We start from the raw sequence: 25,681 nt of genomic DNA on the forward strand, positions 1-25,681 counted from the left end.
GAACAGACACATACTTTAATAGTTTCTGCTGTAATACGACCTTCTTTGCCCACAGAAAAGATACACACTCTCACCATGCACAGCAGTACCGAGCAACAGAAGAAAGGACAAGTCCTTGTCTTCTTGGGAAGGCTGTGAACATCCCAGTAGATGTGGGCATTGGAATTTGCTTCATTAAAACAAGGCACTGAATTCTCATAAGGTTTCAAGTTACTCCAATGACATTTTACCAAACAAGAAGTAGGTTTAAGAAATTCTCCTCCTTTCCACAGAATTATGCTCCAAGTTTTGGAAGAGAAGTCTTCAAGATTAGCCAGTATAACACTAAAATACAGATGGTTCACAATGTCTTAAGAGAAGATAATACAATTTTTTAGTAAATGAGGGTACCAATTTACAGTCATTTGTTCTTTTAGCAGACATCAAGACAGAACGAGGACACTTTTATCAGTACAGAGAGGTTATTTAAAGTGCTTTCTGAACATCCTATTAAACACAATGGCCAAAATTTCATACAAATAGTACATCTACATGGGATGTGGTTCTGGTTTTGAACACTGTCCAGTCAAGAAAGAGAAGCAATCAAAGCATCAACCAGTCTGACTGACCTAAAGCTATAATCAGACAAAGAAAGCAGTGTAGACAAACTTGGTGAGTAACTGGAATTCCTTCATTTGTAGAACATACAACAGGCAAAGCTTGGAGCTGCACATGTTTGTTTCATAACTGGAGCTTTAAAGAAAAAAAAGAAAGACAATGAAGCAAAAGGAAAGGAAACAGCAATTCACTATCCATCTAGTCACAAATATCAGCATGACTTTGGCAGGCGTCCTAGATAGACATAAATTTCAGATTTTTTTAAGTTAAGAGTGACTTTTCAGATTTTGTCAGTTTACCCAAGACTAAAGGTGAGTTTTGAAGAAACTACAGAAGCACCTAGGGCAGATGCTGGCTCAGGAGTGTAAAATTCCTGAAGACAGAACTAGTAAAAGACCTTCTGGTCATAATACCCTTTGGACAGAAACGGTACTTTGCAGTCAACTGGAAAGTTTGGATATCCTCCAAACTGCGTGGCAGGAGTCACATCAAGTCAGAAGCTGAGAGATGCCACAATTTCCTGATATTATGCTTATAATACACAAAATACATAACAAAATGGAATACTTAAATTGGCATCCATTTGCTTAATCTGTTGCTAGCAATGCCTTGGTAACTACATCAGTTGCAGATCAATGAAAATACACATATCACAACACAATAAATTTACTGAATTATCAGAATGTCTAAATATTTTATCATTGATTTTTAAGTATATAATATGAATGTGTATATAACGTGAAGAGGCAGAAAAGCACAAATTAATTTATCCTGTAAGACAGCACAGTGACAACAGAAATGCAATCACTGGGCATAGTTACACATTTTTTTAATGCCATATATCAGGTAACATTCCCATACCATCTGTCTAGGGGCCTGGAGTGGACATTTTAGTGAAGGCATGACTAAGACCATGATTAGGCAAAAAGTTTCAAGTCATGAAACAGACTGAATTTCTAATATAAAAGGTTTTGCATAAAAATTATTTTTTATCCTGACATTTTACCCTGAAACGGAATCAGAATACTTATATTTACCTTAGTGAGTATATTGTGCAAGTCATAGTTTTCAATTTTTTTTTTTACCCTTTTTTTTTTTAGCCATTAAGTAACTGTGTGCTAATCATCAGTCAGTTCTCATACAGGAAAACCTTGTTCAGCCCCTCAGAACCTTCAGTCTCTCCCTTTCTTAAAATTCTCTAATTTTAGCTCCAACAGGAAGTGACAAAACACGAGATTTTTAGTTCTCGGAAGGTATATTAGAATGCCTCACAAAAACGAGCATGAGGAAACATTCCTAAGTGCACAGACCATCTGAATAGTAGGGATACTAATGACGTATTTCATTTGTGATTAAATATCAAAGTACACAATTTTCTTACTTACAGCAGAAATTCCAGACACACAGAAATAAACAAAGTCTATCACTGAAGACCAAAATACACTTCAAATTCTCAATCTTTTCAAAGCCTACTGATAAACTGGTAGAGGCACTACCAGCTCTAAAAAGAGTGCAGTGTCCCCTAAAAATATCACCTCAACTGAAAAAGATGCTCCACAAGTGGCTGCTTCTATTTCCATTTTTTTCCTACGCAAGGACAATGGCACGTTGCAGCATTCCTTGCCTCTACATCCCTTTCATACTTCACATAAAAGCCTTGCATGCTAAACCAACGAAACTGTGAAACCTTTAACATGAAAAACAATGTTAGTTGTATAAATAATAGAATCGTTATCTTATAATTCTCTATTACCTAATAATTTTTCCAAAACATTTATCTGACACACAGCAATGTCAGCTTATACTGAATGTTGTGAGCTGACAGTTCTTCTACCTTAAACATTATTTCTACATTTTACTACAAATTACATTTCTGCCTTAGGAGATGTAGTGCATCCACAATTAAATTAAATTAAAAATAGAAAACCACACACAAAAGCAGAACAAAAAAAATTCCCCCATGTTCCTAAACCTGAAGGAATCTTCCAGCATCATAACTTGTTTTACAATGCCTCTTCTGACAACTAACATTAGGTCTTTTTGAAAAAGAAGTAGACATTACTCAGTCTCCATCTTTTCTCCTCCTCCTCATTATTTTAGATTTCTTCCTCCTTTATCCCTGACTGCATTCTTGGCATGATCTGATGAAGTAACCACATAAAAGCACTGAGAAATACATTAATTTGCTTTGCAAAGATAAATTACAAAGAGAAAGGGGTATACATAGCCCCAGGCTAAAAAATGCCCAAAAACCAAACCAAAACCACCATTCCTTTAACCTTGCCTGCACCACCCCACCCCAAATACTTCCGCACATTGATCGTTAACACAAACTTGGCTGTCCTCCTTGCCGTTTTTCCCTTTACTGTTATTTATAAACCCCCTCAAAATCATAAAAATCGAATTATACACACACCAGTTATCTATTTTAAGACTGCTTATAAGTGCTTGCTATTAATTTCTTTGGAAAACACTGAAGCAGAAACTCATTTCAAAGAAACGTGCATATGCAGGCTTTGGAGAGAGAGGGAAGAAGAGCAGGTCAAACACTTGAGACTCATCAGCCTTGCTAATAATCTTTACCAGTAAACACATCACGGTCAAACTGCATTGCTAAGATGACATAAATTTAGAATTCAAAATCAGACCTAAAAAATACCTAGTTTTCTCTCCTAAAATATAAATAAGAAAAATACTATATACATTAGGTTCGCAGGGTAAAGAGCAGAAAGTGCTCCAGGGCGAAGAACTGACTTTTCTCAAAATGAAACAGAAACTTACCAGCAGTTCCACAAAGCCCTTAAAAAGGCAAAAAAGAAAATCTGTGCAGTTCAAAGGGTTCACGATACTGTAGATGAGGGCATAAGTCATACAACAACAATGAAAGTATTTCTGCTTTCTTGAGGGCTCCTGAAAGACCACCCTCCTCAGCCTGGGTGCTGCTACTTGCTTCCTCGAGACATTTGCAAGGCTTGGACCAGTAACCTCACACAGCCTCCAGTGAAAGGTAAAGAACACCGGGGGTAATTAAATTACTGCCTATTAGATAAAGAACTCAGAGGTGTGCCACACCATAAGCACGTTGTAGGAACACATTTCCATGGTCTACTTAAAGCTCAGGCACCCAAACAAATCAATTCAGTGACAGGAGCTGCAGCAGGTTACCCGATCCACCACACCCGTCCATGTGCACACACGCATCCGCAGTTACCCGGGTTACCTTATCAACAAGGAGCAAGGACTTTGTCACGGGCTGCTAACGCATTCATGGGCAGCATTAACTACTCGGAAATTTAGGTCTTATAGATGCCGTCTGATCATGTCAGCTTAATGAAATATCCTATAACACACCAAAAAACAGGTATCTTATCCCCTCACATCTGCAACTACAGTTTTTCTAGGAAGAAGGGGAAAGATGAACCTATGAACAATGTCTCAGGTTTGTATTAATTTACTTTTCAAGGCTGCCAATGTCTTTAATGTCTCAGAGGTTCCTCAACAAAAGGGTTCATCTTTCTTACTAATGTCTCCTGAAAGCCTCTTAAAAACAAAACAAACAACTATCCTAAGAGAGCACTGCAGGATTTCTAAAATGCTGAGCTTCCATAACAGCCAAACCATCCATTATATTCCAGCTTCCTTCTCATCATTAGGATGCGACAGCACGTTGAACTTGCCAAATGAGCAGGAAAACCTACAAACGCTAAACTGTCTTGTAAAAACAAAGACCAACCAAAGAAAGAAGCAAGTAATGGGCTTCTCCCTCACTGCTTCTCTATTCCCATTTCATCGGTTTCTGTAAGTGCACAGAGCACCTCCTCTCCTCTCCCCTCCCCTCCAGCTATGCAAGCGCTGTCTAGCAGCCTCTGCTAGCGTGGAAAACAAGAAACAAGCCATGGACTCTTTCCTTCCACCCAGCATTCCCACACAGCCAACCCAAGCTTCTCAAAAAGTCCAACCACTAGGAGCAAGGGTAAAAAACTAGCAGTAAATAAATAAATATGCAAGTATGAATTCCCTTTCTGTGTTTGTCAAAAACATGCATATTCCCATGTCTGTATGGTACGAGCACACGCTACAATTTTTCTACAGAGCAGATTAAGGACAGTTGAGCAGTTCAGACACCCAACATTATCATTTTTTTTTCTTTTTAATTTTTTTAAACATCAATTTTCAAAGGGCCTTGAAAGGAACTGGAAGCCAATAGGATAGACAGTACTGTTTCATAACAGCTTGCAAAAAAAATCAATCTATTTTTGGATAGGTGAAAAGAATGTGGTTATTTAATAAAAAAAATAAATCTCCTATAACACATGAAGTTGTTTTTGCTTATAACTGACCACATAGCTGATATGTCAAATCAATCTCCAGGTGAACAGTACCACATATTCAAATCCTTGAAATCTATGTGCATATATCATATTCACATTTTTATCTTCATTCCCATCAAGCTGTTTTAAAAAATCTTACTTTTTAATGAATGGTTTACAAATGAATCTCAGACAAATGCATCTTTTTCTAATTGTGTTACAATCCTTTATAAGGACCTCTTCATCCAGGACTACCACTAGTTCAACTATGAGCATGTTCTGCTCAAAACCACATTGATGTAGAGTGCTGCAGAAAATTCATATTGATAAGATAAATATCTGTATTATACATCAATTTCCCCCACAACAATATTAACGGAAGTCTTTCCAAAAATCAAGTTAACACCTGTTTCCTTTACTATTTTCACTCCATCCTCTTCTCTGTTATCACCACCATTTTATGAGTCTTGTATTTAAAAATTTTTGGCATACAGCTGGCATAAAGATTAACAAATAAAAACTGACATTTTCTCTCATCATTCTTCATTTTGAATAAAATAAATAATAAAATCTGTCTCAAAGCTCCTCTTATATTTCTCCATTTTGGAAAGGTGACTTAACATCCCATTCCCCCCCACCATTTTCTGTATCTCTCATTGCTGATATTTTGTTATAACTACAGCTGGTGAAAGGCAATGTAGTTTGCTTCTTCGTATCTTACACAAATAGACTTATAAATCACACTAAATTGCTCATTTTGTTTTTTTAAAACCATGCATGCCACACAGCACTCGTTCATTTTGAAAGATGTCTTTTAGCCTGTTTCCTTAAGATAGCATTCAGTGCTTTATCACATTATACTAAGCCATTCAATAAAATATACTTTAGGTAACATTTTCAGCCTAACACACGTTTTGAGTGCCTAAAATAAATATTTCTTTTGCCAATGTCCAATATTAAAATGGTAAAGATAGAACATTTGGGGGGTCTTTTGCATACAGCCAGAATCATCACTGTAAGTAATTCGGGCGAAAAAATATGATATTCTTCTCTGGATTTAAGCAGTTTCAAAAATAAAAATCTCCTAAAATTCATTTGCAAGGAAAACAGAAGTGAGCAAGGCTGGATTATTTAAAATCAACAAAATAACCACCAGCAGGCTATTTCACATCAGAAAACTTAAAATGTTCATTTAGTACCTCTTAAGTATTTCTTAAAAAATGAAACAGCTACTTGAAATTGTACTAATCTGACTGACAGATAAAATAATTGCTTTAAAAACACTTCTGAGTCATTTTGTCCTTACCTGCAGGCATGAACCATTACTGCATGCAGCGACTGCTCCATTTCCTAGCACAGACTTGAACGGGGAATCACATCTATCTTACAGAATGTGACTAATTGGGGGATTTGCGATTCCTGAGCCACTTTCCAAAGGACACTCCCTTTTCCACATGAAACGCTTCGCCAAGTTCTATCTCCTATCCACCTAAGCTGGAAGGAGCCCGTCGGAACCGCGGGGTCTTTGCGATGCGCGACGGGAGCGGGCGCGGGGTCCGCCCCGCCGGGATCCGCATGCTGCAGCCCGCCGGGCTCCGGGAGACGGGGACGGGACCGGCAAACCCCGGCAGAAACGCACAAAAGCCCGAGGAAGAGGAGCGGCCGCGGCGGGGTGTGCACGGAGCGGTATCCAGCATGCAGCACGCGCACAATGCCAGCAGCGCGGAGGAGGAGAAGGGAGAAGCCCCCGCGTTTCATGCGGACGGAGGTGGAGGGGGTGGGGGGAGGGATTGCGGCCGTACCTTTCTGGAGAGGACGACTTCTCAGAGTTAACTGACATCAGCAGCTCAGTCTTCTGCTTGATTTCTGGAAAAATCAGAAAACGTTCACCACCGGCGCCGCCTCGCCCTGTCGCCGTTCCGGGGGAGCCGCTTCCCTGCGCCCTTTTGTCCTGCGGAGGCCCCGGGACGCGGCGCTGTGCGAGGCCGCCCAGCCGCGCTCGCAGGGCCGGGCCCGCGCACATGACCGCGCGCGCCGGGCGGGCGGGCGCAACCATCGCCGCGCGGGCGGGGGGGGGGCGCCGCCCCGCGCCGCGGCCCGCGCCATCGCCGGGGGGACCGCGCCACCGCCCGCCGGGCCGCGGGGGACAGCGCGGGGGGCACCCGGCCCGGGGGGCAGCGCCGGAACGGAGGGGCCGCGGCACGGAGAGCCTGCCCCGCCATCCCGCCGAGACGCGCCGCACACCCGCGGAAACCTCGCAGATCGGGAGCCCTGGAAAATATGGCTCTTTGAATCGTTTCTGTCACAAAGAACGAGGTATTAAACCACTACTTTTCGTGCACGGGTGAGAAACCAGACGTGGAAGGCGCTAGGCAGAGCTGGATTTTGGGTTTTAGTGCTCTGCCTCTAATGCCCTCAATACACTTTGAAAAGTAACGTTTCATTTTCTTTCTTTCTTTTTTTTTTTTTAATACCTATTAACCCACTCAGAGGGTGTCTGAGCACTGGAACAGGCTCTCCAGGGAAGTGGTCACAGCACCAACCCTGACAGAGATCCAGAAGTATTTGGACAATGCTCTTGGGCACATGGTGTGACTCTCTTGGGGATGGTCCCGTGCAGGGCCAAGGAGCTGGACTCTGTGATCCTTTTGGGTTCCTTCCAACTCAGGATATTCTGTGATCCTGTAATCACCATTCCAGCACCTGTAAGGCCTGGGCTGATATCTTGTCCCCAAAACACCTGGCAGCACACACCTGGGCACAGACACCCGGAGTGACTGTCACCAAGGGGAGATCACCCTGCCACTCGGTGCACAAGATCCTGTCAAGCAGAACAGACACTACTGAAAAGTGAATTCACCAGGAGCTCTGGAGTCAAGAGGCTGGTGACCCAAAAAATACAAAGAACCATGTCATGGATGGTGAGCATCATTTTAAGATCCTATCCTCACCAGAGACCATAGTGCCACCTATGGAAACACCTGTAAGACCTGTGACAACACTATGTCCACTTGTTTACAGCCACAGTAAGCTTCTACCGTTTGGAATTAACCATTCCATGACCAAAGAGCTTCAATCTGACCTCTCTTCCTCTCTTTAAACATATCTCAGGTACAAAGCCCCAGAAATTTCTGAAAACAGAAGAAGAGAAACTGGACAACTAGATTTTTTTGTCAACCACAGTTACAAAAATATTACTGCTTGAATGAGATTACCACCCTCATGCTTCAGTGGAAGGGTTGCAAGCCAGCAGTGATCATGACCTCATCAAGCATATGCCACTTGTTCTTCCCAAAAGATACTGATCACAGGAATCTCCATGAAGTATCTCAGTTTTCAAATCCAAAGTACGTGCTTCTGAGATCTTTGAAGACATGTCTGTGAAATGTCAGTATGTCCACAGCTGGCTCCACTGAGTGACTGCAAGGACCATAAAAAACCTTCCTTTACCGTTGTCCATCCCAGGCAGCAGGTGCTCCTACAGTCACAGCTACCAGCAGCCTTCCCTGCATACCCAGACTCACTCCCGACCCAGGCAGAAGTCCAGCTGCTGCAGGAACGTCCAGGCTGCAGTTAAGAAACCTCCCAGGTTCTGGGACAGCTCCAGAACTGCAGCCTGCTAAAGAACAAGTTTGCTGCTCCGGTCTCTTGGATCTCACTACCAAAGGTTCACAGCAGTTCTCATTTAGGCCACGTTCATCTTTCCCTCTGTGCCTCAGTTCTCCAGCTAACAAAATGGAATGACAGCATCAACTAAATTCCCTGGGGTACTGTTTGGGGTTTTTTCCAATTAAAAAACAACCCCACAATCTATGATAAAACACCAGTGAGCACCCCTAACACCAAATTATCAACTTTTTTAATCAAATATAGCTGTTAAGTATAACTTAGAACCACACAGTGGCTAACACCTGGTCACTCAAAAACCCACTTATATTACAGTAAAAAAACTTCTGACATGTTAGGAACTATGCTGTACGGCACAAAGGCTCCACAAACAGCTTTAATACCTCTTCATTTTCAACTATACAATCATCTGTTATTTTAAAGCAGATTTGTAGTGCAACATAGGACATTGGTGTTGATCACACAAATTATGAAATGCACTGGATATATTGCTACTTATTTGAATTATTGTTTTAAACAAGTGCAATATTAGGGTTATCATTACACAGTATTTTCCAACAAATTTATGTTCAAACAGTATGAAGGCAGTGCACAAGATCAAATAGACCAAAGAACAGTGGCACAGTACGATCAAAAAGATATACTGCAGAACTCAACCAGGTATTCAGAACACTGCAAAAATATTTCTCAGAAAGACACTGCTTTTAAGAAAATTCAGAAAACAGTTACTGTGACAAGTCTCTGAATACAGATTACATCGTATCACATAGGTTAAAAGAGAGTACGTCTACTTTTTTTTTTTTTTTTTAAGGACCAACACACCTGCAATTCCTTATGGATTCTCTCTTCTTACTCTGACCCAATATGGTTCAACAAGAACAGGATGCTTTTGTTACCCATTGTGATGGGTAATGAAATGTGACAACACGTTTGTGTTGTCAGTACTAAAAGCTAAAAGCTACATCACAGAAATTTTTGTGGGACGGAGAAGACCCAAGGTTGCAAAAACTTTGTGAAGCAAATTCATCCCTTTAGTACTCAGCTTTTCCTCCCCCACCCTTTTTAGTGAAGGAATGTTAGAAGGCAGTGCTCTCAACTGCTTACTCTCATGGAGATAAAATTGAGAATTGGAAATGCAAACTAAAGCTCATTTCCCCTACCACAGATCTTTGGCACTAACTGACTGTAAATATGTTCCTCAATCTGATAATCCAACAGATTTTTTAATTCCTTCTGAAGATGCTTAACCCTGTTAAAATTGAAAATTGATTATATAAATGGATACTAACAAGGCAGGACTTTATAGCAAAACAAAATCTGCAGTTTGAAATAAAGTGATCAACTGATCCATTCCACAACAAGCCTCCACAAAGGCTTTTCAGTGGATGTTTAGAAAGTATCACAGTTGAGACAATACCCTACAAATTTAAAAACAAAATCCAAAATATAAGTTACTTCACCGCAAACTTAAAGTCTCTAGATGTTCCAAAAGATTAAAAAACATTTCTTCCCCATGGTATTTTAGCACGTAATATAGTTTTATTTTTGGTAACCAAGTGACAACAAAGATATATTTAATATAGCTGTAAGAAGAATTTAAATGAGACTTCATAGGGAAAAAAAGTTCTAGTGTTTTAATGAGCATTCCATTCCATGAGTTGATAAAATTTCCATCACAAGGTTTTGGAGTTTTTCTTTCCCTTTTTCTCTTCTGTCAGATTGAAATATTTTCTTATTTGGGATTTATCTATCTTTTGTCTCTGCTATCTATGACTTTTGCAAGTGGACCTGTTTTGTTAATTTTTAAAAACAGATCTGTACCTTTACACATCCATACTGCCCCATCAAGGTCAGGCTGATACCATCATTATTAGTCTTGATACAATAATATCTCCAAAATAAGACAGATGAGTTTTATACGAAGTGCCTTTAAGCCATAAAAGACCAATGGCTGCAGAAACAGTAATATTTTCAGTTATTTTGATTTTTTATAATTTACATATCCAGAAATCTGGGCTTATTTACAGAATTTATTAGAACATATAAATTGCATCTCAAGTCCAAATAAAAAAAGGAAAAAAACCATTAAATTGCGGTTACTGTGCCACCTGCTCAAGCAGCCTTTGTGTCCAGAAGAATGCAAATTACAGTAACATTTATTAAACTCAAAGTAACAAAAACCAAAAACAAAACAAAAATCAAAATAAACAAACCAAAACAACAAAACAAAACCAAAACAAAACCAAAACAAACAAACAAAAAGGGCAGTTTTACAATTCAGCACCTCTTCCTCTTCCTGGAGGCCTCTTGGTTCAAGACCCTCCAGCTTAACAAAGAGAACACTTTCACTTTTGGTTGATCTTCAAGTGCTGTGGCACAGAGGTAAATGCTGGGTTGTTCAGGACAAAGAACCACACCTTTAATGGCTTTCATGAGTTAATTAGATAACTGTAGTGATCAGCACCCGGAGGTACAGTGGACCTCTGCTTAGTGAGCAAGCACTTACATTCTCACTGTACCGTCCTAATTTCAGAGGCCACAAAAACTCAGCACTGTTAAGTAGAACCACACCCAGAAGAATAGATCCTAACACTGGCTGAGAAAAAGATTAACGAAAATTAGTGCTTGCAAATCTCAAAGCAGCGGTTAATACAACTGATTTCTCCAGTTACAGAATGACAATAAATTGTTTTTATAAATTATTGTATCAATTATTGGGCAGTATCATTGTCACCAACTCCTCAGTCATTCCATGCACTTTATCAGCCCATTTTGAGTAATTTTGCACTCTGTACAGATTGAGTGGCAGACAACTGGCACTCAGCCAAGGCCTGAGCAAAGCAGATACGGTAAGTCTCTAAAGCCATACTATTCAAGCTGTGATTGAATGAAAACAAAAAACAGAAAGGCTCTGCACTGCCCAAAATGACTTCATAATCATCAGGATTTTTATTTTTTTAAACCAAAACAAAGCAGAACCTAACCATTTAGAGGGACCTGTGCTCAGAATTATTGGGTTTTTTTCAGCCTAGATGTTTGTCTCCTCTGAGATGTTCAGGTGTAAGTTGTGTGTTAGACCAGAGCAAAAGACACCACATTGAGTTAAAATACGAAGGGATCTTCTTTTACAGAGAGATCATTTGCTTTGCCAAAAAATGAGACCAAAGGCTTGGAAAAATGGAGAGCAGAGTTCTACAAAGAGATGCTGGCAGTTTCTAAACTCAAAGGGGATTTGTTGGAAAGCATCATGCCAAAGGTTCCAAGAAACATGAAGTTTCCACAATGATTCTAGAACAAACCCCCTCAAAAAGCATAAGGGAAGAAACTCTTTATGCAAGACAAAGAAGAGAAGTTTTTTTATTTCAATAATGGGGAAAAAAAAGAAAAAATCAGATATGGGAACTAGGAATCTCTGACAAATGTAAACATAATCTGGAAAAAAGAACAGGGGAGCAGAACTAGCCCGGAGTTTTGTTTATTTATTTTTACCAATAAAAACCACACAGAGCTCTCCACAAGAAAAGAAAGAAAAAACCCCCCTAGCTGCTGCTCAAGAACAGATGGAAAAGTGCAGACAAGGTATATGACACTGCACAAACTGTTCCCTACGACATATGGGTAGATATCAGAGTCACCACAATTTCAAAGTCAACTGACAGAAGTCACTGTTTCAGTAAAAATTTAATCATGTCTACCGCAAACAGATTATCTCAATGGTCTACAACATGTTCATCAGTCAAGATTAAAATATCTTACTGATGGTGCATGTATTAAATCTATCCAGGGCAGAGATCCACTGTTGCAGAACTCAACTAATACAGCTTCTCCCCAGCCCCCATCCCCTTTGTAAGGGATGAGATGGAGTGGCAGCTAAACATAAGTACCTTCATTTTTTTGCAATGTAAACCCTTGCCACCCAAATTTCCATGCATTCTTCTTAAAATAAATATTATATTTAACAGATGAAAGAAAAACATAGTTGCTTTTTAATCAATAAGTAGGCTCATCCACATGTTTTGTTAGTCTAACCTGATCATAAACTTTATGATAAGGTTTAGGGCTTTTCTTCCATTTTCTGTGTACGTATGTACATTAGGACACAAACTCGAGGTGATTTTAGTCTTTCTTCTACAATATCTTTAAACATCTTTTCCCTATCAATATCCATCCTAGTCTATTCTCCACTGTCTTTTCCATATTTATGTCACATTGGTGCTACAGCTGCTTGGATCTTAGAATTTTCCTATAAAACCCTTATCCTGCTCTAAGCTGACTACTTCCAGCGTTACTGTTAAAACAAATAATCCTGCTTCCCACGTCAATCTCTAAAGACCAATCTGAAAATATTACACAAAGCAAATTAACCAAATTACCTATTCCACGTAAATTTTCAGCCTTGAAGTCAAGAAATGCATTAGGAACTTCGGTATCACTAATGTGATTTTACGTGGACAGATCTATGTTTTGAGCTGTGGACAACTGTTGTACAAGTCACACGTTTAACAGTATAGACAGCAATAAAACAAAATTCTCCCAATGAGGCACTCAGTATCACTAGACAAAATCAGGCAGATTTACACACGACTTGAGAGGTTCACTTGTTGCTATGTTTTAGATCACATACTTTTAAAATAAATAGTTCTAAAATAGAATCACAGGTTCTGGCACCAGGGGTTTCAAAATAGTACAAACACAGAAAAAGCCTAAATTTGATAAACATATGAATACTAAATGAGGTAGTATGGAAGCACAGAGAGTATAACTGCCCTAAAATAAATTGTTCTTCCAGATGTTACTACGCTTTTGAAGTGACAAAAAAAAAAATAGTATGTTTTTTTATAGACTTCTTCAGGTCTCTCATGCATAACATTCACAGCAATGCTGAAACACAAGCCAGTGTCTGCCTCACTGAAGAATAAGTGACAGAAAATCAGCTGTTTGCAATCTTCTGTTGGGGAGATTACATTAATATTTTTAGTATTATTCCTCTTCAGTATCATAAATATTGTTTCTGCTCAGGGCATGAGGAAATTACAATAGAACTTTTAAGGTTATGCTATACTTGAAATATTAAAATCGCTATTTTAAGAAACTGTTTACTTCAAAATGATAAAGCAAACTCCCTCCTTTCCTAAAGGCATGTATAAGAAAAAGTCAATAACAACGAAATGCACAGCATTTTAAACATTTTTGTAAGAGTCAGGTTTTAGTTACTGCTTTGCCTGATGCCTCCCAGGACACGATTGGCCCTCCTGGCTGCCAGGGCACTGCTGACTACTCTTATTCAACTTGCCGTCGAACAGGACCCCCAGGTCTCTTTTCATGGCACTGCTTTCCAGACATCCAGAGTTGCCCCATCCCTGTTGCAGAATCCAACACCTTTCCTTGTGGAACTTCATATGGATGGTGATTGCCCAGCCCTCTAATGTGAGGCAAGACAAAGTCTCTCTGCAGGGCCTCCCTGCCTTCAAGGGAGTCAATAGCTCTGCCCAGTTTTGTGTCATCTTCAAATTTGCTTAGTGTCCCTTCCAGTCCTGTGTCCAAATCATTCACTTATGAAGATGTTGAAAAGCATGGGGCCCAAGATGATGCCCTGTGGAACCATCTAGTGCCAGGTCACCAGTCTGATGTTCCCCCATTCACTATTTGCCCTCTGTGCTTGACCTGTGAGCCAATTGCTCACCCACCACATGATGTGTTTATCCAGATGTGGGCTGGACATTTTGTCCAGAAAGATCCAGTGAGAGACAGTATTGAAAGCTTTACTGAAATCCAAAAGATTACATCCACTGGCTTCCCTTGATCAAGGTTACCTTGCCTTAAAAGGAAATCAGGTTTGATAAGCAGGACTTTCCTCTCACGAAGCCATGCTGGCTGTGACCAAGGACTGTGTTGTCTTTCAGGTGTTTTTCAGTACTTCCTAGAATAATCTTCTTCATAACTTTACCAGGCATTGAGGTGAGACTGACAGGCCTGTAGTTTCCAGGGTCCTCCTCCTTGAAAATCAGGACATATGCCAGCTTCCAGTCAGCTGGGGACTCTCTGGATTCCCAATACTACTCAAAAATCAGTGAAAGAGGCTTTGCAATTACATCAGTCAGCTCTTTGAGGATTTTTATGAATCCCATCAAGCCCCACAGATTTGTAGGGATTCAGCTGTAGCAGCAGATCTCACACAATTTCAGGTTCGACTGGGAGTTGATCCTTCTGGAAGTCATGGTCCTCCAGCTCAGGGCACTCAGACCCCCTTGGTTCATCTTCCAAGTTGAAGACAGAGGCAAAGAAAGTGTTAAACACCTCTGCCTTGTCTCTGTTCCTGTTTGTGACGTGACCATCCTCATCCTGTAAGGCACCAGTGATATTTCTGTATTGCCGATTGCCGTTAACATATTTGAAAAAAACTCTTTTTATTGTCCCTCACATTTCTGGCAGCTTCAACTCCAACTGAGCTTTGGCTGCATGAATTTTCTCCCTACAGCAGCAGCAGAATCTTTGAATTCTTCCCATTCACTTGACCTTGCTTCCACTGGCATACACCTTCCTTTTTTGCATTATCTCCAAGAGGAGATATCTGTTCAGCCAAGCTGGTCTTCTGCCTCACCTGCTTGACTTCCCACATTTGGGAATTGCCTGCTCCTGTGCCCGTTAGGAGGTGATGTTTAAAAAGTGACCAGCACTGATGGATCACTCACTTCCACTTGTATAAAGAGGAAGATGGATTTACTCAGTACCTACAGGTACATTAAATGGACTTAATGTTAACAGTACTGAATCTTTCACTTTAAGAAACCATAGGTTACATCTGATCTTCTAGTGATCTCCAAGACTGAGAAACTGATTTTTCACATTTCTGATATACTTAAAACTCTACTGGAATCATCTGCTCAGGTACTTTTAAAGAATATATTCATAGTAATATCACTGTTATCCTTCCAAACTGAGGTTTCCATACCTGAGCTGAGTTTGAAAAGTAATACTTTTACAAAATATTCTGAGGAAAACCTGTCTTCCTGCAAAATGGCTTAGTATCCCCAGTTAGTACCCAAGAGTTACATCTACCCTAATTCTTAAAGACAGACATCTTTCATTCAAATGACTCTGCCTACCTGCTTGGCACTGTTCTCCTTAACATGAATAGAGGCCAAAGGTAATCTGAAAGACAGATATATGCCTTTATATACCTTTAATGGTAGTCATTGTCTTGTTTTTGCAGAGGAAAATGAAAAATCATTCATTGAGGACTTACTCAAAAATGGTATTTTATTCAAGAAAAATAGCAACAACAGTACTATCATTTTAAAACGTCATTTCACTGAATCTTCACCATGAGGAGGACCTTGAAAAACACAGGATACAAAAAGGAATGAAACATGGCAGAAAAGGAAACATACACCGCAGATCACAAGAGTGGAAATGAGAACCTTGAGAACATCCACAATACAATCAACACTTTCCAAATATATAAATATATAACATAAGTCACATAAGTAATACCTGGGAAGAATTTTTTCTAGAGTCAAATTATATTCGGAAATCTTTGAAGGAAGTTTGTAGATAAATTTGAGGAAGCATTAGGTATTTAAGAAGAAAAGCATTCGATATGCTACAATTACTCTACAAACAGCCCATTATAACAAAAGAAAGCAGAATTACATCTAAACCTAGCAATGAATTTGAATTTCTTTTAGTCACCCATGTAACTTAACTAAGCCCTGTTGACATAATCTGTCATTTGATCTTTTGTCAGAATGTAGAGCTCATTAATAAAGTGCTTACTGAAACACAAAGGTGACAGTAAGAGGAATTCTTCATTCTGGTAGTTCTGCTGAGTCTGGCAGCATTCACTGTACCAGATGTATGCCCAGCACCAAGTTGTTGCTTTTCCCTCTCTCCTCCCATCTCAGGCCAATAACCAACTCTGCCAAAAGTTTGTTTGAAAATCTGTGGTTGTACAAAAAGCCATTCTGCAAAGGAAAAAAAAAATTAAACTTCCTTTTGCGTAACTACTTGTCACATTAAATACCAGTAAAGCACACCAAAGAAAGCACCGTTAACCCCAAACATGACTGTGCTTGTTATTCCCTAATTATTTATACACTGAACTTCATTATTTAAATGTATTTAACCTTCATGAGAAGGGTTTTGTTTGGAGGGGACAGGGACATACTTGAGAAAATTTCTTGGAGCTGCTGGAAAACAGAAAGCTTATTTCTACAAGTTTATCCTTTTGGAGGAAAAAAAAAAAAAACCAAAATATTTTAAGTATGTTAAAAAGTGTCCTTCAGTTGCCAATTGCCTTCTGTTACTAGGCAAAAACATTTACATATGGAAACATTTGGACATTAGGTAGCTGGAGACAGAGTAATTTAAGAAGTTATTACTCCTAGTTAAAACACAGTAAGTCATTAGCTGTATTTTCCAAACCTTGTCCAGAGCAAGGCAAATGGTTTGCTGAGTGTGCATGGACAGCTTTTCTGCTGAAGTTGAAAAAATTCAACTTCCAGCAAAATAATGGAGTGTTAGACACTCTCAAACTACATCACTTCTAATATCTTTACTGTCTTAACTCACTAGACCAAACAAGTAATTTCTGATTTCTAATCCAAAATATTTCTACTTTATTCCTTTTACAATCTAGTGTACAATTGTTACTGTGTTAGGATCCTTCTGATAATAGCATTTTCTTTCTGGTCTATAATTTGCCTAAATGCCTTAAGTGCTGTTCATATTTTCAACAACTATTACTTTTCATTTGTTATGTGCTTTTTCTTCAAAATCCAAGAAGAAAATAAATTGCTCTAATGTAGCAGAATGAGAAATTAAATTCCAGGCTTGAAGAAAAAACAGGTTTCTATTCATCCAGATCTGAGTCAAGCGTATGTTACCTTATAAAGACTGAAGCAATGACTCATAAAATCTTGCACACAGATTCCTGCCTCTCCTAGGAGATGAAGCTACACGATTTACCCAAAAGGATTAAACTGGGTCACAATTATCGAATACATGTTATAACCTTAAACTTCAGGTTAGAATTTCTCCTAAGTCTTACTTTTTGTTGTCATTCACTGCTTTATATTTTCTACCTTTTGTTACAAATTTTACAGTTAAAAATCCTTATAGTAGAAATATTTTTAAATTGAGATATTTTGACAGGATATTCACTGAATGCTTTTCAATAAGTTTTTACATTGTGATGATCACAGTATCTATATAACTGGCTTTTCCAAATACTCTTGCAAGGTTTTCAACACTTCTTATCCAGCAGATCATCAGGCTCTTATACTCCTTGAATTCTCAGGTGCAAAGAGATGTTCTCAACTCAGTTCCTCTAGAACATGAGCATGAGACAGGGTTTGTTTCACCTTTTGTGGCCTCCTAAGAGTACAAGCAGTTCTCAGAAAAAGCTCCATCAAAAAGGCACATGTCATCCCAAGCACAAAATAAGCCAAAAACCTCTCCGCTTTAGCAGTGATTTGTGCCCCACAGGGACATGGGTCCATGTGGATCTGATTGGTACACAAAGTGCAACTCTTCAGGAACACCAGGCAGGTTACACAGTTGTCTCTGTCAAACTTCATATAAGATGTTCCTTATGGTTTATAATGAAGGAGACAAGGGGAAGAAGAGAGAAACAGAAAGTGTTTTGCACATGAAGAAGGAGTAAGAGCAAGAGGAACATCCTCAGCCACCATTAAAAGTGCCAAAACCAAGATACTGACACCAGTTGTACCGTGCCACACTCACCAAACAATATCCAATACTCCTGGGTTTACTTCTTATTCCTGTATTTGGACACAGTACAACTCCTGTGTAAATAAGCCTGGCCATGTATAGGCTCTGGGTATCACTCACCAGTGAATGAAATATTAAGGATTTGTCTCAGCAACCTTCCCAGTATTACAAAAAACCTCAAAATTCTGTATCCAACCAGTCAGACATCCTTCAGTATGCTCTTGGCAGCTTGTTTCCTGTTGAAGGGACAACTTAAGGGCCAACACAAACTCTTGAAGAACACTGAAATCACATCAGAGCCTGCCAGGCCAACATCAGTTACTGCAAGGAAAAGGCTTTGGATCATGGCACCTGCACACATCTCTGCTATCTCTGAGGTCAAGTACCCAAGTGGCAGAGGGAACTTAACATGAAACCACCACCACATTCCAGTCAGCCGAAATCCACGAGCACTAATTGTAATCATCCCTGCCTCTCACACATGGATCTGCCTTCCCACTGCCATAACCACTGCCACTGAAAGCAAAAAGAGCCAGACACCACACAGAAGGAAATCATCTTTCTAACACACACACATCAAGTGACAGCAATAAAGACGTAACAATTGTACCTGAGAACAAATATCTTTCTCCATTAACAGAGTATCCTTTTTTTATCTTAAAGTATTTTAGTTAAGTAAATGGATCTACCTCTTATTCAACATCTTAACCAAGTTTAAGTTTATAATACAGAAAAATTAAATTGCAGAATTATTACTGGAGACAAGATTGTACTGCTCACAAATTTTAAACATGCATGCAATGCCCGCAAAAGGAGGAACCTTCTAATTATATTTTAAGTATTTTCCTCACATATAGCATTTTTACTCTTTAACTGCCAGTGCACCCTGGAGCTACATAGCAACACGAAGAGACACTGGTGATTTTTCTATTGGGCTTCTCCCTATCCCTCTGGACATAGCAGTAACACAGGAAAGTATTTATTTAAACTGATACAAATGTTAAACACCCCAACACTAATAACTTGGCACTCAGCCAACTTACACTTCCTTTTTTGCAAAGAACAGAAATACCTTTAATTCTTCAAATGCCTGTCTTTGTGAAGTCTGAATGTAATTACAGTATAATACATACATGTATTGAATATCTGTAACTGAATATATAGGAAAAGAACATACCATATTTACAAAAATGGAAAGAAAAAATACAGAGTGCTTCCAGTTAAGGGAGTGCTATGAAAGCTTTCTAGTCCTGAAAGACTTCCATTAGGAATATTTTTAATGTTATAGATGAAACATACACGCATGCAAATACATGTCAAAATATCCCTTTGCTTTGCTTTTGCTCTCTTCTTCGAAGAAATAGGATGTTGATTTTTTTTTTTTTTTTACAGCAACCTTTTAGATATGCAAAACCAGTAAAGGATTGCACAGGAATCTGGAGAAGTATCTATATGTGAAAGATGCGAGAAAAGGAGTAATTATAAGAAATTTTTAAAAATCTGATCAGAAAAAATTCTGGCTGCTAGAGACAAAATATTTCCATAGAAAAGAAAGGAGTTAAAAGTAACCAGAACAATGGAGGTATTTATATGAAGCAGAGGTCTGTCCAGACATGAGATCTGATCTTGCAATTGGTAAAGCTATTTACATCTCTGCTGCTTGCCTTTTTTTCATTCATTAATATCTCATCCAAATTATATCAGCAGCAGCCATTGCTGATGAAAAATAAGGAGTGTACTTCGCTGGTCTGCAAGCCTACCTCTTAAACATTAAGATTTTCCAGGTTATTTTTTTTTAGCTCTACCTTTTTCTCTTCACACCCTCTCCCCTTCTCCATCTGACTTCCCCAACACTTATTCAGCAATCACATGAGAAACCTGGTATTGTCTTGCCTAAAAGCTGGCTACAAATAGTTTCTTCTGCAGTGAAGACACAGTGATGTAGGTGGCGAGTCATCACCCTCCACTCTGCAAATGTGTGGTGACATCGTTCAGGAGCCCCTCATGGCCCTCTGGCACCTCCCATCCTCTCCACAATTGCATGAAGCAGATTTTATGCAGCCATACCACTACAAGTGCAGGACATTACCCAGCCCTCTCCTCCCCTGCACCCCTACCCATCATCCCACTCCAACCCAGGTCCCAGCCGTGGTGGCTGCAACCAATGAGTCAGAAAATGACACCACTGCCACATGTCCGTAACCAGCAGATGCATCTTCAAACCAGGATGTCAGAACTCCTGTACATATCAGGCTTTTCCTGCATACGTGAGCAGAGACTTCACTGTTGGCAAGACAGGCTTTCAACAACACAGTCCTAATTTTGGCAGTTGTTGGAGCAATATTTAAGCAATATACAATGTTGAACAGACTGCCAACAGTGTCATTTACGTCTTTCATAAAAATAAAACCCTACTGAACTAAAAGAAACTTTGTTTTAAAAACAGACCAGTGCATACAGTCATGAAGACATCAAAAGGAAAAAGAAAACGGGAAGAAAAAACAGATTGGTAGGTAACACTCGACCTGCTATTTTATGTTTTGCTGAGGGCTCAGAGAAAGGGTGCATCCCATGCTTAGACCATTTCCCTTTTTATAAATAAAATAAAAAATCTGATGAAAGAGCACAGAAAGTTAAAGTATCTGAATTCTCTTCTAGTTTCATTGTCCTACTCACCATTGCCTAAAGTATCCAAGTTTACAGTCACAGAAGATATGTGCTCGAAAATCAGATCATTCAAGTTTCAACAGGACTGGCAAGTCTAGCCCAGACAAATCCCACCTATGATCATCTGGCTCCCTTACAAGGAAGGAAACACACTTCAAAGATGATATACTTTTAAATGCCACTAGTACTTCACCCTACTTTTAGGGAACATAGAATATGAATAGGTTTATATAATCTTTATTTGTTCCTGGTATTTAACACTCGCAATGAGAAACAATGAATAAACATCAGAAGAAAAGATCATCTTACAAGTTGATTCTAAACAATGTCATTTTGTTAAGTCATAAGAATCACCAATTTACCTTCAAATGTTAATTAATAACTACATGAGGGAAAAGAGATGAAAGAGAGTAGAGAGACTGTTGGGAAATACAGGGAACAAAACAAAATGAGCAGAAATCACTGCAAGCAGAGAAAACACTAAGCAGGAGAAAAGTACAGCAAGACTTCTGGGAGAACAAGAAGGGAGGAAAATTGACAGGGATAAAATGTTGCCAAGGTGAAAATAGATAGCTGAACACAGTAGACAAAGGAGAATGAGAAAGCTCAGGAGAGTGTAGGAAGAAAAGCAAACTAAAAAAAGATGAGGACTAAATCTTGTAAGGGAAAACACTGAATGCAGCAAATGTGCTCAACTTAAGTGAGCCAATGTGAGGTTGTTTAGAAAAAGGACAGCAAGAGTATTTTGAATATTTTAAGGAAGATTGATGTGTGTTCTTCTATACACTGACTAGACAATATCCCAGAAAATATACTGTAAAATAACACATCCTTCCTTTTCCCACAAAAGGACATGACAGTGAGGACGTTACTACAGACCCCAAGCCTGCACTCCCCAATTTTTCCTCAAACAAGCAACTATGCAATGACAGCAACAGCCGAGGAAGTGACGAGTCCACAAATTGTACCCAGCACCTTACATTTAAAACCATGTTTTGGAGATTCCTCTGTACTGGAAAATATAACACATTGAGTACAATTTACACTTACTTTAAGAGTCCAAAGTATATTCAGAGAACCTGAAGCGTCTGCTTTTTCAAATTAGAAATTCAGCTTTTGCCCATTAAAAACTTGTGAATAAGGCAGTAGAATGGCATCGTGGACACAAAAAGGAAAATATGCATTTGAAAACTGGATATTTTTCAGAGTTTTGATTACTTTTTGCTGTTATTTTTCATGCTTATTTTACTAGAAGACAAGAGAGAAGAGTTTGCTCTTTTTTTCTTAAATATGCAACACCCCCAAATTGCTATGTTAAAGTTGGAAAAACTCCCAATCAACATGAGTCAGCAGAGCACTCCTCCAACAAGAATAATAAAAAAAAAAAGGCAAGGCTTAACATTGCCCTGGTTTATTTTCACTTAGAAATATCACCAAGAAAAGTGATTGACATCGATAAAATATTCGGACTTGCTTTATCCCTCAAGGATATTTATTGCAATTATCATTCCTCTGTTACCTGCCTGAGAAAGCACATAAGGTGACTAGATAAAGAAAAGGCCAGATCCAGAAGAAGTACATAAAAAAGTGTAAATTAAATTATTTTATGTTATGCTTTTCTATGTCCAAAGGTCCTCTTAAAAATCTAGCTGGAACAGTGTTAAAAGCTACCAAACCCAGCATCTGCAGTGTATAATTCCCTAGAGTACTATGGAGATCATTGAGCATACCAGCATTATTTTTAAGAGAGAAAAAATTGCTTTCCTATGCTAACTTGTTCCACTGACTGAAGAGGCATGATGACAATTCTCAACCACTAACTTTCAGACAGATTAAATAAATTCTACATATTAGTGTCTTCCTCTGAGTTACCAAAATAATTTTTCCACCTATGGTAAAATGGCAAACTCAGGACAGAGTTCAACTCATTATGAATCTAATCCCAAACAGGCTGAACTATCCCAGATGCCAGTGTCTCTCCACCAGTAACAAAGTCTGGGTAACCAGACGGGATGTGGGTGCCTACACTGAAGACATCCACATGAGGTCAAGCAGATCCCACCTTTGCTGTATGGATTCAGGTAGTTGTATCAATGCATATAATCTTCACCTATTTAGTTACTAGCTATTGTTGTGATTTAACATGGGATTAAAATATCATTTAACTTCACCTTTCTTATCTATTAATTACATTGACTCACTTTCCTTCCATAAGGTATAAAAAGGAAGGCTATGCCTTTGATTTTTTTTTTTTCTTAGTTTGTTGAACAGTGAGGTCACTCAGATGTTCAAAATGTTTTTAAATCATTGTTATTCATTGTAATCCACATATGATAAAGGTTAGGAACAGGTACTAATATAGCTCCATTAGCATATAAATCCCCCTATACAGAGGCAAGCCAGTGACATTAACATTTATTCTCCCTTGAAAAAGAAAATAACATGGGTATGATGAAGTTGGAAGACAGGAAAGGCACAACAAATCAGGGAGAGTATCAGTGGATAAAAAGCTAAGCACTTAAAAAAGTTCAAAAACAAAAGCAAAGAAGAGTACACAGGGATATTGGCTGAGAAAAACAATTTTTAAAAGGGAAAAGCGAACTTCTGCTGGTTTTTCTTTATTCATTATCATTCTAATATTTATGCAAAGTAACAGGATTTTTTTTTTCAAAGTACTATGGCAAGATAAACAAGGAAGTACACAACAGCACAGGTAAATTTTAACAGTGATGTAACTGCATTCAGACTGATAAATGGGATATATCTGAGCAGATATATTTGTGGATTAAGAGACACATACAGGACTGTAAGAACATTTTCAGCTCTATAATGCTCCAAATCCCTCAAACTCTTACAACCTGTGATAGGTATAGTAAAGGCTATTGCAGAATCAGTATTTTTATTCACTATCCTAGAAAATTTAAAATATCAGTGGGCGATAAATATATTTCTACTGTCACCAGTACAGCAGAACTACCAACACAGCCACTCTGTTGTTTCCAGAGTGTGAGTGCTCCAGAGCAGGTACTGCTCAGGTCTATGTTCTGCAGCCTGGTTCAGGCTCTGAAAGACTCTGGATATTGCCACAGTGATAACAACCATTATTGACCATTTTCAACTCAGCTGTGCACTTTATATTCTTTTTTTTAAAATTTTTAAGCTAATACCACAACTATAAGTTCACGAATGAACACATGAATTCCTGTCAGAAGACAAGGTTTTAGACACACAGCAGGTTCAAGAAACAGAATCCTCATTGGGAAGACTGAAGTATCTTATAGGAGGGCACATTTTAGCAAACATCAGTTGAAAAGTGACTGAACAGAATAGTTAAGCAATAGAAGACTTAGTCTTGTAATCATTCTTTGAACTAAGGTTTTAACTTAACAAATCTACCAGCAGGCAGCTGAATGGTAGAATAAAAATTAATCTTTCACAGACCAAGTAACAAGCAAAACAGAAATAGGTCAATCAACAAAGGTGCCATCTTTTGCTGTGTAGCAAAATCTATCCCAGAGTGCTGACACGTAGTGTTTTTTGATTCTGACTTATTACTTTTATTATAAAAAGGTTTCTATTAAAGCAAATAATGCAACATTGTAAAATATACAGTTAAAATTCAAACCAAAAGTGTGATCATTTAAGTGAAAATATTACCTAAATTGTAGCTAGCTTTAATTATTAAACTATGTCACAAAGTATAAATGATTTTATTCTGCCAATTAACCTGCAGTGTCAGAACACAGAAATATCTTTAAAGAAGCCAGCAAGACACTGTCTAGGGATGGCACAGGGAGGGCTGGCTCATGTCTTGCATACTGCCATCCATACAGATTGGCACCACAGACAGCTTAAATTACCTCTACTTACACTCCTGACAACAGTATGCACATACTGAGTGTCCAAGCAAGTATAGTTGCATGAGATACTGAATTAATCACATTTTAAAAACAAATACATACATAAAATACAACCATTCTTCAACTACTTTCTGTGCATTTCTGGTACAGCACCCACAAAAAACAATCAAGTGGAGGATGACTGGATGATTTGTTTCCCTCCCCTTTTTTCTTTTCTTTTTTTTTTTTTTTAGCTTCTCCTCCGAGATGGGGAAATCAGTGTTTTGCAAAACAGCCTGAAATAGCAGGGGGTTCACACAGGTGTGGGATTTTTAGTCGTTGCAAGTCATTTAGTCATTACAAAGTACCAGAAGTGCCTTCCTTGACTATTTGGCCCTACTTGTACAGCACTGGTGTATGTGCAACTGGGGCAGAGCCTACTTTTCCCTGTCAAGAGGGCTTCCTTTATAAACTACTTTGCTTGTAAGCCAGGGCAACATTTACATATTTTTTGTAACTGTTTGGAGTTATATTTCTTTGTTGTTAAGATCTCTCCTCAAGCAAGAGCTTTGGGCTTAAACTGGCTTCTCAAAACTGCTTGTCATGCAAAGCTCTCACTTTCGTCAGTTTGCTGGAAGATGATCTTCCTCCCCCCCTCTTGCCCTTGGACAACCACCACAATCAAATATTCCAGACTGCTGCTAGTTTCATAAATTTTGTCCTAAATGTTTGAAGGTTTACAGCCAAGATTTGGCCCTCTTGGCCAATTACAGGAGTTTTGCAAGCCTAAAACTGAGATGAGTACAAGACTGAAACGTAACCGCATTTACGGGTTTACAAGGACAGATAAAACCCTGCATACCATTAGCTGCTAACAGATCCCAAAAGCAAACCTGTGATCTGCATGTA

The 25,681-nt window shown here is 38.8% G+C and overlaps 1 protein-coding gene across 5 annotated transcripts in view; it reads right to left on the reverse strand.

Annotated features, from left to right (window-relative positions):
- The window catches only part of SRPK2 (SRSF protein kinase 2), a 140,148-nt gene that overhangs the window by 84,492 nt on the left and 29,975 nt on the right, over window positions 1-25,681 (reverse strand). Inside the window, exon 2 of one of the 5 annotated variants that reach the window (XM_050325146.1) lies at window positions 6,710-6,773. The exons of 3 other annotated variants lie outside the window; for them this stretch is intronic. In XM_050325146.1, coding sequence (XP_050181103.1) covers window positions 6,710-6,747 — 38 coding nt within the window. In that variant the 5' untranslated portion in view covers window positions 6,748-6,773. Of the gene's footprint in view, window positions 1-6,213; window positions 6,447-6,709; window positions 6,774-25,681 lie in introns of those variants that run through there. One more of the 5 variants, XM_050325145.1, reaches the window with a different exon arrangement.

This window comes from Myiozetetes cayanensis, unplaced genomic scaffold (genome assembly GCF_022539395.1).
Source record: "Myiozetetes cayanensis isolate MyiCay16 unplaced genomic scaffold, myiCay2020 scf3, whole genome shotgun sequence".
NCBI lineage: Eukaryota > Metazoa > Chordata > Aves > Passeriformes > Tyrannidae > Myiozetetes > Myiozetetes cayanensis.